Source organism: Archocentrus centrarchus, chromosome 8, assembly GCF_007364275.1.
Source record: "Archocentrus centrarchus isolate MPI-CPG fArcCen1 chromosome 8, fArcCen1, whole genome shotgun sequence".
Lineage (NCBI taxonomy): Eukaryota > Metazoa > Chordata > Actinopteri > Cichliformes > Cichlidae > Archocentrus > Archocentrus centrarchus.
In genome coordinates this window covers 29683868-29698656 of record NC_044353.1, presented here as the reverse complement: position 1 = coordinate 29698656, position 14789 = coordinate 29683868, and the positions used below count along the sequence as shown (strand labels likewise).

General features: G+C 40.9%; 1 protein-coding gene across 2 annotated transcripts in view; it reads right to left on the bottom strand.

Moving 5' to 3' along the window:
- Positions 1-2791: 2791 nt before the first annotated feature.
- The window catches only part of syt3 (synaptotagmin III), a 47607-nt gene continuing 35609 nt past the window's right edge, over positions 2792-14789 (bottom strand). For both annotated transcript variants that reach the window (XM_030736097.1, XM_030736098.1), the window contains 6 exons: positions 11975-12193; positions 9875-9995; positions 8465-8636; positions 7665-7794; positions 5892-5985; positions 2792-5453 (listed from right to left, as the gene is read on the bottom strand). In XM_030736097.1, the coding sequence (XP_030591957.1) occupies positions 5896-5985; positions 7665-7794; positions 8465-8636; positions 9875-9995; positions 11975-12193 (732 nt within the window). In that variant the 3' untranslated portion in view covers positions 2792-5453; positions 5892-5895. The remainder of the gene's footprint in view (positions 5454-5891; positions 5986-7664; positions 7795-8464; positions 8637-9874; positions 9996-11974; positions 12194-14789) is intronic.

The following is a 14789-nucleotide window of genomic DNA, read 5'->3' as shown; positions in this document are numbered from 1 at the left end:
CAAGTCATGTTTTGCTTGGGGATCAAATACTTATTTCACTCAGTGACTTGCAAATCAGTTCATAACTTTTCTGTGTTATTTCTGGAGTTTTGGTTGATATCCTGTCTCTCGTCATTAAAATTAAACTACCATGAAAATGAGAGACAGTTCATTTCTTTGTAAGTGAACAAACTTACAAATTCAGCAGGAGATCAAATAATTTTCCCCCCACTGTAAGTAGATTTATAGTTTAAAATTTTCTGAAACAAAACACAGCTAAAACTTTAAAATAAATGCACAAAGTACAACATATAGTAAAGTAGAAAGTGGCATAACATGGACATATTTAAATTAAGTAGATGTACATTTAAATTGTATTTGTGTCTTTAATCCAAAGTTAATTAATTCAGTCATATTTCGGGGAGGCAGTGCTGCCCCACGCCCCACTCTGAACACACCCCTGCCCAGAGTTTTTAGGATGCTGTGATCGAATCAGGTACCAGCAATGAAAAGTAATGAAATAGTTTAATTATGGATTTTACCTCAATTTCTAAGACAGCAAAATTATTTTACTCATCTTGAAAAGAAACTTGCACTCTTAAATTCTTGTTTAGCATTCTTCATTTAAAGCCATGCATACAGCAATTTAATGTCAGAGGATGTTTTACATGAGTCTCTGTTCATCAGCAGGTTCCTCAATGGCAGTGGTTTGTAGAGAAGGTCAGATCCTGGGGCTCCCTCCTGTATTAATACGCCATTTCCCTGCAGAAGCAGGCTCCTCCAATACTCCTGCTGGCTGAGGTTTCCGCTTGCATGCATTCATTGAATTCATTATTTTGAAAGGTTTCGGGTATTATTTATAGTGTAGGAATAAAATGTTTAAAACTATATATGTGGCATAATAAGTGGCCGTATAAAAAAGGTTGGCATACCTCTTGAGCAGTACTTTTGAAATGAAAAAGCAAAAGTTGGGGAGTCACGTAAAGGTTTCCGGCGCACCGGAGACGCAGGTTTAATGTCATGGCATAAAGTGAATTTTCAACATGTTACATAAAGATTCGGGCTCTGTGCAGATGGTCCTGTCAAGAAAACTGTAAAACCAAAGCATCACCCGGAGCTACTGCATTCATCTTTAATGATGCAGGCGAATTCATTATCATTATATTTAATAATCAGATATGTTTGCAGTAAGCGTTAATGCATGCCTGTCAGTGTTTAGATACCTTTAGATAAATCCCTCCAGCATCATACAAACAGCTCTATACTGCACGCACGCATGCGTACACACACACACACACACACACACACACACACACACACACACACACACACACACACACACACACACACACACACACACACACAGAGTGTCTCACTTGCTTCCCCCCTCTCTCCCTCCCTCCTCTCTGCCTCTTTCAGCTCACTGAACTGAGTGAAATGTCTTTCCGACTAAATGATTTTTTTTTTTTAACACGGTGGGAAAGTTGCCATGGAGACAGCAGCCCCCCCACCCAGCCCCTCCTCTCATTTTTTGCTCAAGAGTGTACACCATTAAAGCTGTGCTAACTGCTCGATGTCACGTGTGTGTTTCGCTCTTCTTGAACTGTTAACACTGTCAGTATGCTGCAGGTGCCCCTTTATGAGTGTGTCTATATACAGCACTATCCTCCTCCACCTCCTGTCTCCACTTCCACACATCCTGCATGCAGCAATCGCCTCTCTCCTCCAGGTTTTCCCATTTGTGTTCTCCTCCTCCTCTTCTCTTCCTCGCTGGCATTCTCTGGCTCTTCATCCTCCTTCATTTGTTTAATCCCCTCCTAATCCTCCTTCTCTGTCATTCCTCTGCACATTCGAGCTTGGTCTTCCTCCTCACTCTGCTTTCTGCTGAAACACTGGAGGTGCAGCTTGCTGCTGGTGGGCTTTAACAAGGGATAATAACCACATGACAAATGATATGAGTGATTTTTAAAATAAAGGAAGACAAAACAGAAGTAGGAGGGCAGATGTGGGAGAGCCCGCAGGGCAGGCAACTGTGCTCCATTTTGCATTTAGGCAAAATGTAGCCACAATAAAGTATTCATGATGAAGTGGCTGAAAAATTACATGCAACATAATGCACAACAGAGAGTCCAAAAGAAAAAAAAAAAAAAAAGTTGGGTTCAGACAGTCTCTGTTCAGGTCTTACCTTCTTTGCCTGAGGCAAATATACACTCTGTACATGTGAAGCGGTTTGTATGTTATAAATAGCATGTAGCGCACTGCCTAGCATCTATGACAACCCAGTGCATCAAAAGGAGTCAGAAACAGAAGGCTGGATGATACATATCCTTTATTTCCATGATCATTACTTCAGCCACACTGTTACTTACAAATCCACAGACATCCTGCGACCTGGTACAGCTGTCCTGACTGAAACCATCGCCCTGGCTTAACCTCTCAATCGAATACTCAGCATTAACCAATAAAAAAGTAAACCTCTTGAATAAATTATATATAAAAAGAACAAATGTAAATCAAAAGGAATACCAATTCAAGAAAGACAAATACAGCATAAACAATCCTTTTTCATCAGTGTAGGTTTTGACCACAGAGATAAACATCTGCTAGATCTCCTTTTAGTCATCATTAGTAGTATTAGTATCAAGTTCTTTGTCAGATTTTGCTTAAAGCATCACTTATATAATTTTCATTGCATCAAGTTGACATCATTCATGTTAATATAAGCATGCAAACATGTTTCCCCATGACCATTCGGAACTGCACAAACGAGAGAAGACAGCGAGGGAGAGAATAGAGAGGAAGATGGAAAGGGGGCTGTCATACACAGAGAGGAGGAAAGAGGGCAAGATGGGGTGGGGTGGGTGAGAAAGCTGAAGGAGCATGGAGAGAAAGTAGAGCAGGAAAAATGGATAGGTGATGGAGAGGTGCAGGAGGACAGGTAAGGATTGCTGGAGAAGAGAATGAGTAATCAGACAGACAGAAACAGAAAGGGGATTGGGGGGGGGGGCAGAGGGAAGAAGAGAATAGGAGAATTTCCTGGCTCCAGTATGAGTTTCATAATCTATCACAAGGGTAACGCAACGCAGTAACACAAGGGCTAAATAGGGTAGACACAAGCAGAGTGAGAGGCTGGGAAAGGAGAGTTATGGGGCCTCCAGACCAATGGATCAATACCATATCTGCTTATACAAGCTGATCAATAATCCCCCATCTGACAAACAACACAAAATACTTTTCAGATATAATTTGAACCTCCTGATACCTTCCTTGATCCAGAGGAAAACACCCCCTCCACCCCACAAACACACACACAAACACACTCCTCAGTAAACGTGTGTGTCTGTGTGTGTGAGAATGAGACTGAAATGGCAACAATACAAGTAGCTGTAGTGAGGTGTTGTACTGTTTTGCTGAGGTTACAGTGTGGTGACAGACACGGCTTTGTAAAGTCTGTATCAGTTTACACAAAAAGTGCAGATATTTCTCACACCTCCTCCCTGTTGTGTCGCCTTTAAGGGGATCTAAATTTATCTTAATATGTTTTTGTTTTTTGGGGTTTTTTTTCCAACCTTTTTTTTCTCATGAATGTAATCAAAACACACCCAAAAATTGAAATTACTAATGCCGGTGCCATCTTGTTTTTCCCTCGGACATACAGTACACAAACTACTGAAAGAAGTACACAATCAACACAGTTACTTACATCAGGCAGAAGGGTCAGAGAGGAGAGAAGGGCTGAATGACTGGCAGCTGATTTCAGAGACGACATAGACAATACAAACTAATGTCTATGAAAGACAGTGTTTCCCCACCTAGTGCAATGAGGCACATATAGTACATACACATTCACTCTAGCACACACACACACACATGCGCACACACACACACACACACACACACACACACGCATGCATGCACACACGCACGCAGAAAATGGCTTCTTGTAAAGACACAACACAAAGTTGGCTCCAAGACGGGCTTTTCGGTCTGTGGATGCCGGGATTTGAGGAGTGAGGGAGGCAAGAGAGAAAAAAGACGAGGAAGAGGAGGAAGAGGAGGAGGAGGTGAGCACAGAAACATGTCACACACAGGGTCACAGTGACACGCACAGGCATACGCACACGCACAGACGCGCACAATACAAAACAAACACGCCCACAAACACAGAAACACACACTAAGCAACACGGACGTGTGTGTCCTCCTAAAGTCTTGTCAGAGACATGATATGGACTAACAATTTTGTCAGTTGAAGCTTGAGAGAGGAAAAAAAAAATTGTCCTGGAATGATTGAAAAATAAATTAGAGTGGTGATATCCTTCAGCATAGGATACATCCTCCAGCTAGTGCACTCCAAACAGATGCTGGTCCAATCCCAGAGCCAGGATTTTTTGAGCCCGTTTTGTCCTACATTAGGAAAAGTCTGGCGGTTTGGCCTGAAAGCCGGTGTCTATCAAATAGTTCATGTCTCACATCATCTCATCCTCAGTGGACTGTAAAAAAAAAAATAGCATGAATAAACTCATTTCCACATGGTTGCATGTATACTGTTTCCCACAAATGATGGTGCAAAATAATAAAAAAATAATGCTAATGAGCACCATGAGGACTGTGACAAAAAGCATGAGGAAGAGGGACACATTTCAAGGTTGTGTAACATGCGTGGACCAATGAGTCCGTCCTCATTTTTCGCTCTTCTGACATCAATAAAGACCACTGGATGCCTCGTCGTCTTTCCTCTGGGGAAAATAAGCGAGTTAACTCTGAAACCAGAGGGTAGGAACCCTGGAGAAGGCGTCCAAAATGGCCGAGAGAATCCACGGTGGGTATTTCGTCCTGCTAGTACTACATGAGATGTATTCCTATACAGAACGGCATATACTGTACACCAAATGAAAAATATCGACATCGGGATTTTCTTCTTTTGTAGTCTGTACAAGGGCGTGAACCTTTGGTCCTGGTTGAAATGACCACTCTATGATGGCTTCCTTTTTACTTTTTTTAGTTTTCAAGAGAGAAAATTTTGTCACATCACACTCCTTCTAGATGAAATACTACACTAATCTGAAGCACACATAGACTACTCACATACTACAAACTCTGTATTTGTGTATTTATTTGTGTGTGTGTGTGTGTGTGTGTGTGTGTGTGTGTGGTTAGGTGTGTGTTTCCTTGCTAAATCCCAAAATGTACACCTGATTTCAGTCCACTGTACCGTGTAGTGTCCACATGTGTTTGTAAATGTGTAGTCTGATGCTCAAAAGTGTAGCTTGTGATGGATGTAGCTGATTTTTTTTTCTTCCCTCCAGCTCAGTAAAGACAGCACAGGAGTAGAAGGATTCATTAGCAGGAGCAGAACAGCAGTAGCAGTTGGACACTAGCAGTGTCTCCATGTCTCTCTTTCTTTGATGGAGAGAATTATTCACAGATGAGAAGAAAGAAAGGAAAGTCTGGAGTTGTAGAGATGATAATGACCTGAGGAAAGAGGGAATAAGGGAGGAGAGGCAGATTAAGGAAGAGTAAGTTGGGGGGGTCGAGAAGATATATAAACAGCATGCAGTACTGTACGTTTGAAGGGAGGAGGGGGAGATGCATTATATAACCCATAACATCGAGATTATACACATGCCTGTGCCTCAGAGCTCCTACATCTGACAGCTCCACAGCTTCTACTTTATCACTCGCTCCCAGTTAGGTCATGCTTTTAAAGACTTGACTAGTTTTCCGGTGTAAATCTGCATCTGCTACACGTCACGTACACATCCTACTACACTTTACGATTTCCAAAAGGTGCATCCACTTTACAAGCTGAAATCCAGGAGATGTTTTATTGCTACCCGAGTGATGACACAAATGATGCCAAAAAAAATAACAGTATGCTTAAAAACCATGCTGTGGAAAGAAGAGGCTTACAGTTTTATTCGGAGTGGGGACTGTCCACCACGATGTGTGGCTTTGGGGAGGATGTGGCAGAACTCTTTGACACAAATGTACCGATTGCTTTTTCCTGCAAGGAAGAACACATTTGGCAAAGAAAACACTTTCAACACATTCAGTGGGAAAAACATTAAATAAATGTTATATTTTATGCTGAAGCACCACTACGACAGCTATTGTTTTATCACACTTTTGGAAGTATTGTCATATGTCTCATACACTGAGGAACAGTTAATCAGCAAATCTAACTTTGACTAATGCAAAACCAGAAGCTACAAACAAAAACTAAAGTGGAGTTGGAAATGAACATTTTTTCTTATGAGCGCTAAAAAATAAATTAGATAAAAGAAATCTTATTTTCTAGAAATCAAGAGAGAGACTATTTTGTGTCTACTGAACTACACCGACCACATCACAGCGCAGAAGGCAAAGCGCCTCTACCTGTGACGAGAGGCTCGTGCTTGTGAAAGCGTGACAGGATGTAAACACTAATGGCGTCTCCCTCAGCTGAGCTGTAACGGTAGCTAGCTGCACACTTCCTTTGGCTGGCAGGTGTTGTTCCGTAGAAAGAAAATGCCTCCTACGTGAAGCTGCTCGGGTTTGAGGATTTTTGTGAATAACCAGGTTTCTGCAATGAGACATTTCTGCAGAGGTTTCTAAAGCGCCACAACAAGGCAAGTGCAGACATTTCTACAGTCCGCAGTCAAATCTCCCAAACCGGACGACTCACACCAAAGCAATCGAAATGGATGAATATCACTACATGCCAGAGAGAAGCGCATATATTTAGTTTGGGGTGAACTGCCACTTTAAAGGAACAGTGCAACAATTAATATGAAAGAGCCAGCAGCTGTTTCATATGGGGGACATGTGCAGTGTGGGAAACAGTTTACCTGTCTCCGAAGAAAGACACAAAAATCTGTCTGCCTGAATTGATGAAGTTTATCTACGTTTATCTATATAGAATTATGCATTATAGAGATTAGGAGTTGTTCCACACAATGGCACATCCTGCATATTAATTACTTTTTAACTTTCATATTTAAGTAGATGGGACTTTTCCTATGGTAGAATGTTTTTGGTTTTTCTTAACTTCTAAAAACAAATAAAATCACTAACAACTGAACCTTTTTTTTTTAAATAAACAACTTTGAGTTCTGTGAAACAGAAACACTGGGTCAAGAATTTTGAAATGCAGTAACTCCTCTTAATCTTATCACCATTCCAGAGTTAATCTAAATAAACTCCAGTGAATATTGAGGATTTAACCTCTCAAATTTCACCTAATAAGAACTAAATCAGAGGAACGCAGATGTTTGGGAACCCTTTGTACCAAATCCAATGCAACAAAATCTAAATGCAATAACAGCTGCTTCAGTTTCACTCAAAGCAGTACTATGTGGCCTCTTAAGAGAATGTGCCATGCTCTACAAGCTTTGGAAAAAGGCTGTCGGTTGTGCTTTTATAACAGATAGCCTGGACCCATTAGAGAGGAATAGGTTAAATTAAAGCTGAATAATTATTCCATAACTGATGCTGCTTCCACTGAAACCATACCATTTCTTCTATATTACTGTCACTGCTACTCCACTATTCTTCATGTATTAGGGTTCTTAATGCTACCACTACTTCTAATGATGCATAATTATCATCATATGATATAAAACATTATAGTTATGCTCTGTACCCAAGCATATACTCAGAACACATGGATACACACACAAGCAGACATGATTGTATGCTCATTACCTCCACAAGCTGATGCCAGTGCTCTATTGGTTTGCGAGGATTGGCCAGCATGGCAGTCCAATGCTCCCTCCCTGGACCGTCAGCATCACTGCCCACACGACACATCCCTATAACCTCGTTATGACCAATGCTGACACACAGCAAGGGTGGGAGGGACGGGAGCACGGATGAGAGAGAAGCAGAAAGAAAAGGAAGGGGTTGAAGAGAGGGATTAGAAAAGCAGAAGGAGAGGAAGACAGGGCTTGTAAGAAGCAAGCATAGAGTCTCATTTATCAACCGTGAGTACTAGGAAAAGAATACAGCAGTTGAGGAAGGAAATTGAATAGCAGCTCGCAAATGCACACAGGCCTGTATGAAATCTCTTCAGTAAGGATGCAGGCATGAGCACAAACATACAAAAGCACACACCTATAGAGATGCCAAATGGAGGGCAGGCTACATAATAGGGAGGAGGCGCATTTGTACACAAACACATCAAGCAGCCAAGTGTTGCTGCAAGCATCAGACAGCCAAACACTGGCAGGGTTACACTTCTTTCTTCACCATTAGCATAAATCATTCTTATTCATGAGGTGCCCGTCTATGTAAAACAGGGAACATCCACAAGGAGGCTGACTCACAAGGGGGCCCTCATCGTGTTCAACACAGCTGCAGCACGTCAAAATGTGATGACCCAAAAGCAGCATCGTGCCGCATGTGCAAAGCGCACATTCAATAAGCAGCTACTTCACAGCAATGGTCCAATTGATCTTAAATCCCCTGGAGCACGCTTGAATATAATAACACCTCAGCTTGCTCACCAGTCATAGTCCATCACCGCAATGATGATAGATACATTTTCTATATTTTCATTGGGAATGTCAAACACCAGCGCCTCGTTGTACGTGGGATTCAGTGTGTTCTTCTTGATGGAGGTCTTCCTCTTTTTTAGCCTCCGCCCGTCACATATCAGAGAGGCCTTCACGTACGGATCTGAAGCAGAGACAGGGAGAGAAAGACAAGGAAGATGGGAAGGGAAAGAAAGCAGGTGGTGGGAAAAGGAAGAGGGGGTGGTGTGGTGGGAAGCAGCAAAGAAGGAGAAGAAAGAGGCGGAGAGAGAGGAGGGGGGAGCAGAGAAAATAAGATAAGAGGAGACTCCTGTGAACCCTGTTAGGTATTATGTTCACAGGTATCCGCATCTGTAACACATAAAAGGCATGAAAATCAAGTCACCTTGGCAAAGCTGGATTAAGAACACAAAGGGAGAAAAGCAGCACAGGTTGAATCACCTCAGTTATCCATTCAACATGTGCAGCTTGACGACAGCAGCCAAGGAAAACACACACACCCACGATTCTGTTTTTATGCTGCATTTAAGCATCTTTCAGGGGCCGCAATCATGTCGGAATCAGTGTGGAATAATAACAGCGTGAGATCATTAACATTTCAGATCTCGCTTAATCGGAGAGGGCAATCATCAAGCTTTTAAGTGAAGGATAACTAAAACCTCTTTTTAATATAATTGTTAATTAAATATTGGAGTTTGAAATCACATTTCTATGTCTGCTTTTTATACCTTCAGGTCATATATACTCCACTTCTACTCCATGAAGCTCTGCTCTCACAGTTACAGATGACGCTCTGTATATTCAGGGAATATTTGGCAAAGATTTGCAGTAATTTGTCTCTTCATGCTTCGTCTGCATCTGTAAGTGACTTATTAGTTTTTGAGAAATTACCTTATGAAAACATGTTGCATGCATGCCTGTTGGTTTTATTGAAAGTGGAGATAACACTAGAAAAACAGGAGCAGGATTCCTCCACCCAGATGCAACACCACGTGTCACAAAGCTGCATTACACTCAGATCTGTGGGGGCGGCCTCTGTTAGAGAAAACTTTCTTCTTCATTTGTTGCTAAATGGCATGTAAATTACTATTTTATCGAAAAGGATCTAGCACCATGTTTAACAATGATGTTTACCCAGAGAAGAAAAATATCTCTGCACGGCTTCATGCCCGTTATTATAGTGTACATCTGGCCTGTTATCAGTCAGATCAAGATATAAAGCTAAAAGCACTCAGGAAAGAAACATTTATCACCAGCAGCTGTTTTTCAGGACAGCGCTTAAGCTGTTTTCTGTCATATTTTTCCTGTAAATGAGTTTCCAGTCAGAGTCCTCGCTGGAGGTCTCGTGGCAGCATGATGTGTGTGAATGTGTTAATCCTTTACCTGAGAAACCAGTCAGGTCCATGGCTTTGAGGTTGGTGGCCTTGATGATTGTAATGGTGAGCCTGCCTGCGGTAGGCAGGTAACACAGCGAGAAATTAAGTTCCCCGAGATCAGCCTTCTCCTGTAGGTCAATATAAATGCAAGCAGAGCTCAGAAATGGGGCAAGGTCAGACATATCACACACAACATCAGAAGCAGAGAGGTAGGAGTTCTGTGGTTTGCTATCTGTGGTTTGAAAAGCGTTGCATCTGTGACTGACAGCGGGTGACAGCAGGTGCTCTGATGTGGACAGGAGGAGCGTTCAGGCACAGGGGAAGTGCTGTCACTGTAAATGAATCATGCACCGATCTGTCAAAGTCCCCGAGCAGGAAAGAGTTAAACAGAAGCGACGACGTTCCGGGCTTTTTATATCTCTCCCTCCAGTCCTATCTACTGATCTGCCCGTGCTCTCGGTGGCACCTCAGTAATGACATCGGCGGTATTCAGATCACACTGTGGTGTGATGGTTCCTTAGTGGCTTTGAGCCTCACTAATCAATACTTCCCCCAGTGAAACACTGAAATAAGCCAAGACGCTGATGCTTTAAACTTATTTAATAAATTAAACCTCCATGCCAAAATTTTTTTAAGACTTTGCTCCAACTAATTTGCTAATAGCCTTCTATGAATATTTCATATAAATCTACTTGGACATTGCCTGATATAAAGTTTGAAAGTGGCTCACATTGCCCTTCCAGTAATCTATCTGGACTCTTCTGAGCTGCTTTGTTACTTTACCAGACTCTGAATGAACCTATGCAGCAGGCCAGCAGTCCAGAAATGTTTGCAGAAACCTGATTACAGCTTTTTGAGTCTTTGTGAAGCCACAAAAACATTTCAATAATCATGTATTTACAGTTTTTAATGATCTGGAAATTCCAAAGACAGGATTCCAGACCACATCATTTCAGATAAATTTCAGATTTTTAAACTTAAAAAAAAAACAAAAAACAATCAGTGCATTGACTTCAGGTATTTAAATAACATATTTTGTAAGTATTTTGCCACTTTGATTACAGATTTTATTGAATTGGATATTATTTCTACTATTAATTCTGTATTCTCAGTGACATGCATGTAAAATACTGTGCAGAAGTTTTGGGGAGATTATTTTCCATCACACGTGAGCATCAGGGAGATGTCTGGCCTCAAATTCATTCTGAAGCAGGACAACAAGCACAAACAGAGTTCTAAAGAGCCATCTCCAGCCACCAGAACGACAAACAGATGGTTTGGTCCCGCCTGGAGTCAGTCTGGGATTACATCAAGACAAAGATGCACCTGAGACAACTGGAATCCACAGAACTGTGGCACGTTCTTCAAGTTGCTTTGATAACCTACCTGCAAATTACTGTGTGAGTGTACCCAAGAGATGTAGTTAAAGGCAGATGATTTACTCCTTTCTTTCTGTTTACTGCATTTCTGTTGTCATTATTTGACATTTTTACTTTATGCATCTTTTTGTCCAACAGCAAAAAAACAGTCACAGTCAAAATTTTTGGCAGTGGCTCCAGTGCCAAAACTAAAAATGCATTTATCTGCCAATAAAAAATTTTGAAACTTATGAGTTGCCAATTTGGCTAAATATATGAACACAAGAAGCCTGAGGTTTGCACATTCTTCACATTTCAATATAAAGAAATAAAACTGACACTGAAATGAATTATAACTAAAATAAAAGTAATTTGTTAATGTTAAAAACAAGTTGAAATGAGCAAAACTGAAAGTAAACTGAATTAAAAATAAAAGTTTAAAATATAATAAAAATAAGGTCTAATGATAATAATAACTCTGATTCACTGTGTTTGTGTCTGCCTCTTGCCTTTATACGGCTATATTTCTTTTCTCTTTCTTCCGAGCTAAAATCTCAAATAGAAGCTGTCACTTGTGTCAGGTCTGATATGCTCCATTTCTGGTTCAGTTCTATTTATCACAGCTTTGGCCCATAATTTGCAGCTGCATCGGCCCAAATGCACCACAAGGCTCATTCAAATTTCATCAAATCTAATCTACAGTGGGGATCTCCTCCAAATGAGCACATCTATTTTGGGTTATTTCTTACCGCAGTGCCCTCCACAATGTCCCTCCAGATGGGTTTGTCCCCGCTGCCCTCGCTGAAGTCCAGCAGGTTGTCCACCACTACCTGTCCTATAAGGTCGTGTCTGGAGAAGCGGTCGAAGTCATACACGGAGAAATGCAGCTTCCTGGAATGTAGCTCATTCAGCGGCACGCCAAACTGAAATGTCTCATTGAACACTGGGTTTAAGGTCTTTCTGTGGACCTGAAAGACAGACAGAATTTACTGTTTAGATCATAGCTGGAAAAATACAGTGTGAATATTTTGTACTCATGTGGTGCCAATGAAATAATTGATGGGTAGGTAAAATTTTCATGCAGGAATGGGGAATGAATAAGTAGCAAGAGACTCCTATATTTTACGGCTCACAGACTCTGGACTTGCACTGTAATAAGAGTGCTACTGCCCATATTTTCATTGCTGTCTCTCAATAGTTTGCTGTTACTAAAAAGCAATGCCAATGACATCATCTAAAATAACTCAAAAAAGTTTCACATAAGTGCAAGCAATATTTATACTGTAAGCCAATAGTTCCTACCTCAAATGACGCTTGGCTCTGTGTGATGTCAGTGAGAGAGGATATCCTTATATGGTTATTTCTCAGCACACAACTCTACTTGTGAGCTGTGAGTTCTAACATTTTGCTTATAAGAGGCAGCCAATCAGAAAAAAATTGTCTTAAAGGGAGGGGGAAGGGATCCAGAATGGCTTATTTTAGGCCTCAGTCACACAGGCCAACAGACTGATCCGTGACCCCCCCCAGCAACCACAGCTTGCTAGGGAAAAATGTGCATTCCTCGACTGGTTAAGTTGCTGCTGGAGGTTGCTGGTAGTCACTGGGTGAAATTGGTTGCAAAGGGGTAAACAGTGCTTCAGTGAAAGCCTCCTTGTGATTGCTTTGGTCACTAGCAGATTGCTGCCATTGCCTGCAGTTTACATAGACTTGTCTGCCTTTTCAAGTTTCACTACAGCTCGGGGAGGAGGTTGTGTGTGTTTGCAGATGAATGGGCATCTTCCATGCAGACTACAGGGAACTGCAGCAATCTGCTTCCAACCAAAAGAATCTCAAGGAAGTTTTCAGTGAAGCACTATATACCTGTTTCCAACCAACTTAAATTGAAAACTGCAAGCAACCCAATGCCAACTTGCTGGGAAAATTTTCCCAATGTGGTTGCTTATTGGTCTCTAGGCTGTGTTTTTATATAAACATATATATGTATACATAAATAACAGTTATTTTCTCATTGCCCCTTTTTTATTGATTCTTTCATTCCAGTAAAAGACCCAAGACATTTTTTAAAAATGCGTTAAAAAAATAAAACCCTGCATGTTCTTTGACAATAGTTAATGCTCTTTTGATAATGCACCCAGAAGCCTTGGCAGAATCTATGAAAAATCATTTTAATCTGCCACAAAGTAAAGTATTTTTAGCCGGTTTCACAAAGTGCCACTCTGTTTCTTCAACCAAACAAACAGGATGTTTTTTTTTTGGGGGGGGGGGGGGGGGGGGGGGGGGGGGGGGGGGGGTGGTTCAGCAGAGGAGGGGAGTCACTGAGGATTTGTGGCTTCAAATGACCTGCTGAATTTTTCAGAGTTTGTCTTGTGGCTTTTATGTGTTACTTGAATGAAACAATGCAAACGGTTCAAAATGCTTTCCTTGGAGACACAAACTGAGCTGTATTTGCTCTGAATCCTTTTCCTTGAAAGCAGTAATCTCCAGGATCCTTGTATTTTAAAGCCACACCTCTGACACTGAGGCCTTATTGCTGTTTTTTGTATTTAATCTTTTGTTGAATTTGAGTTTCAGCAGGTTGTGTTTTCAAATCATTTTCTTCACTTTTGTTTGAAACAAATCAGAAGCCAGAGAGAGCTTCTTGTTGACAACTTAAAAGCTTTAACTGCTTATAGGAATCAATGCAGCAAAATCAGCCCCATATCTAGATGTTTTTTTGTTTTTTTTAATGATTGACAATATTTCAAAAACTGGACATATTAGGACACAGGATATGACAGAGGGATGTGATTAATAGAGTGGTGTGCTTGCTAAAATGTCCTTGGGCAACATAATTATCATCTAACACACTGGCTGACCTTCTTCGTTTGCTAGGGTGAGAAAAGTGAATTTCACCTTTGCCTTTGGGATGGAAGACCCAATCATAGTTGTGAAATTAAATAAAGACCTAAAACTAAATTTAAAACTCGATGTTTTCTTTATGCCTAAAATGTACAAGGTACAGTGCTTTTCTTTAAACCATATCTTATATAACTCTTTTCACACCACATCAATTCAGTCTCATGGAAAGACGACAGCTATAATTTCCTCCTTGCCATATTGTAGCACATCGTGGGCTTCATTTGTAAATCTGTCTTCAACCTCATTCAGTCTCCAACACATAATTTTGCTATTTGCTATTTACCAGTGGGATTTATTTGCTATGAAAGCATTTGATGTGAATGATGTCATGTTGTAAAGCATGTGAAAATTAAAATGTGATGCACACAGTTTTCCAAATCCAACTTTTGTCACTGCATAAGCGGGTCTGTCACTCCAGCTTATTAGCACTTGATGATTACTTGTTAGCTTTGGATTAAACATGCAGCTGATGGAGGCGCTTTGAGTTCTGAAACCGTAACACAAGCCCTAACATCTACATGTAGGTGATGCGTGTTTCTCTTTTGAAATCGGTTGGAGGGATAAAAGCGTTGCAAAATATGAGTGGTGTAAAAATTCAATGTTAGTGAGGATGTGATTGAAATTAAACAATCACCTGCACTCCAAACAAAAGAGGAGCTGTATTAT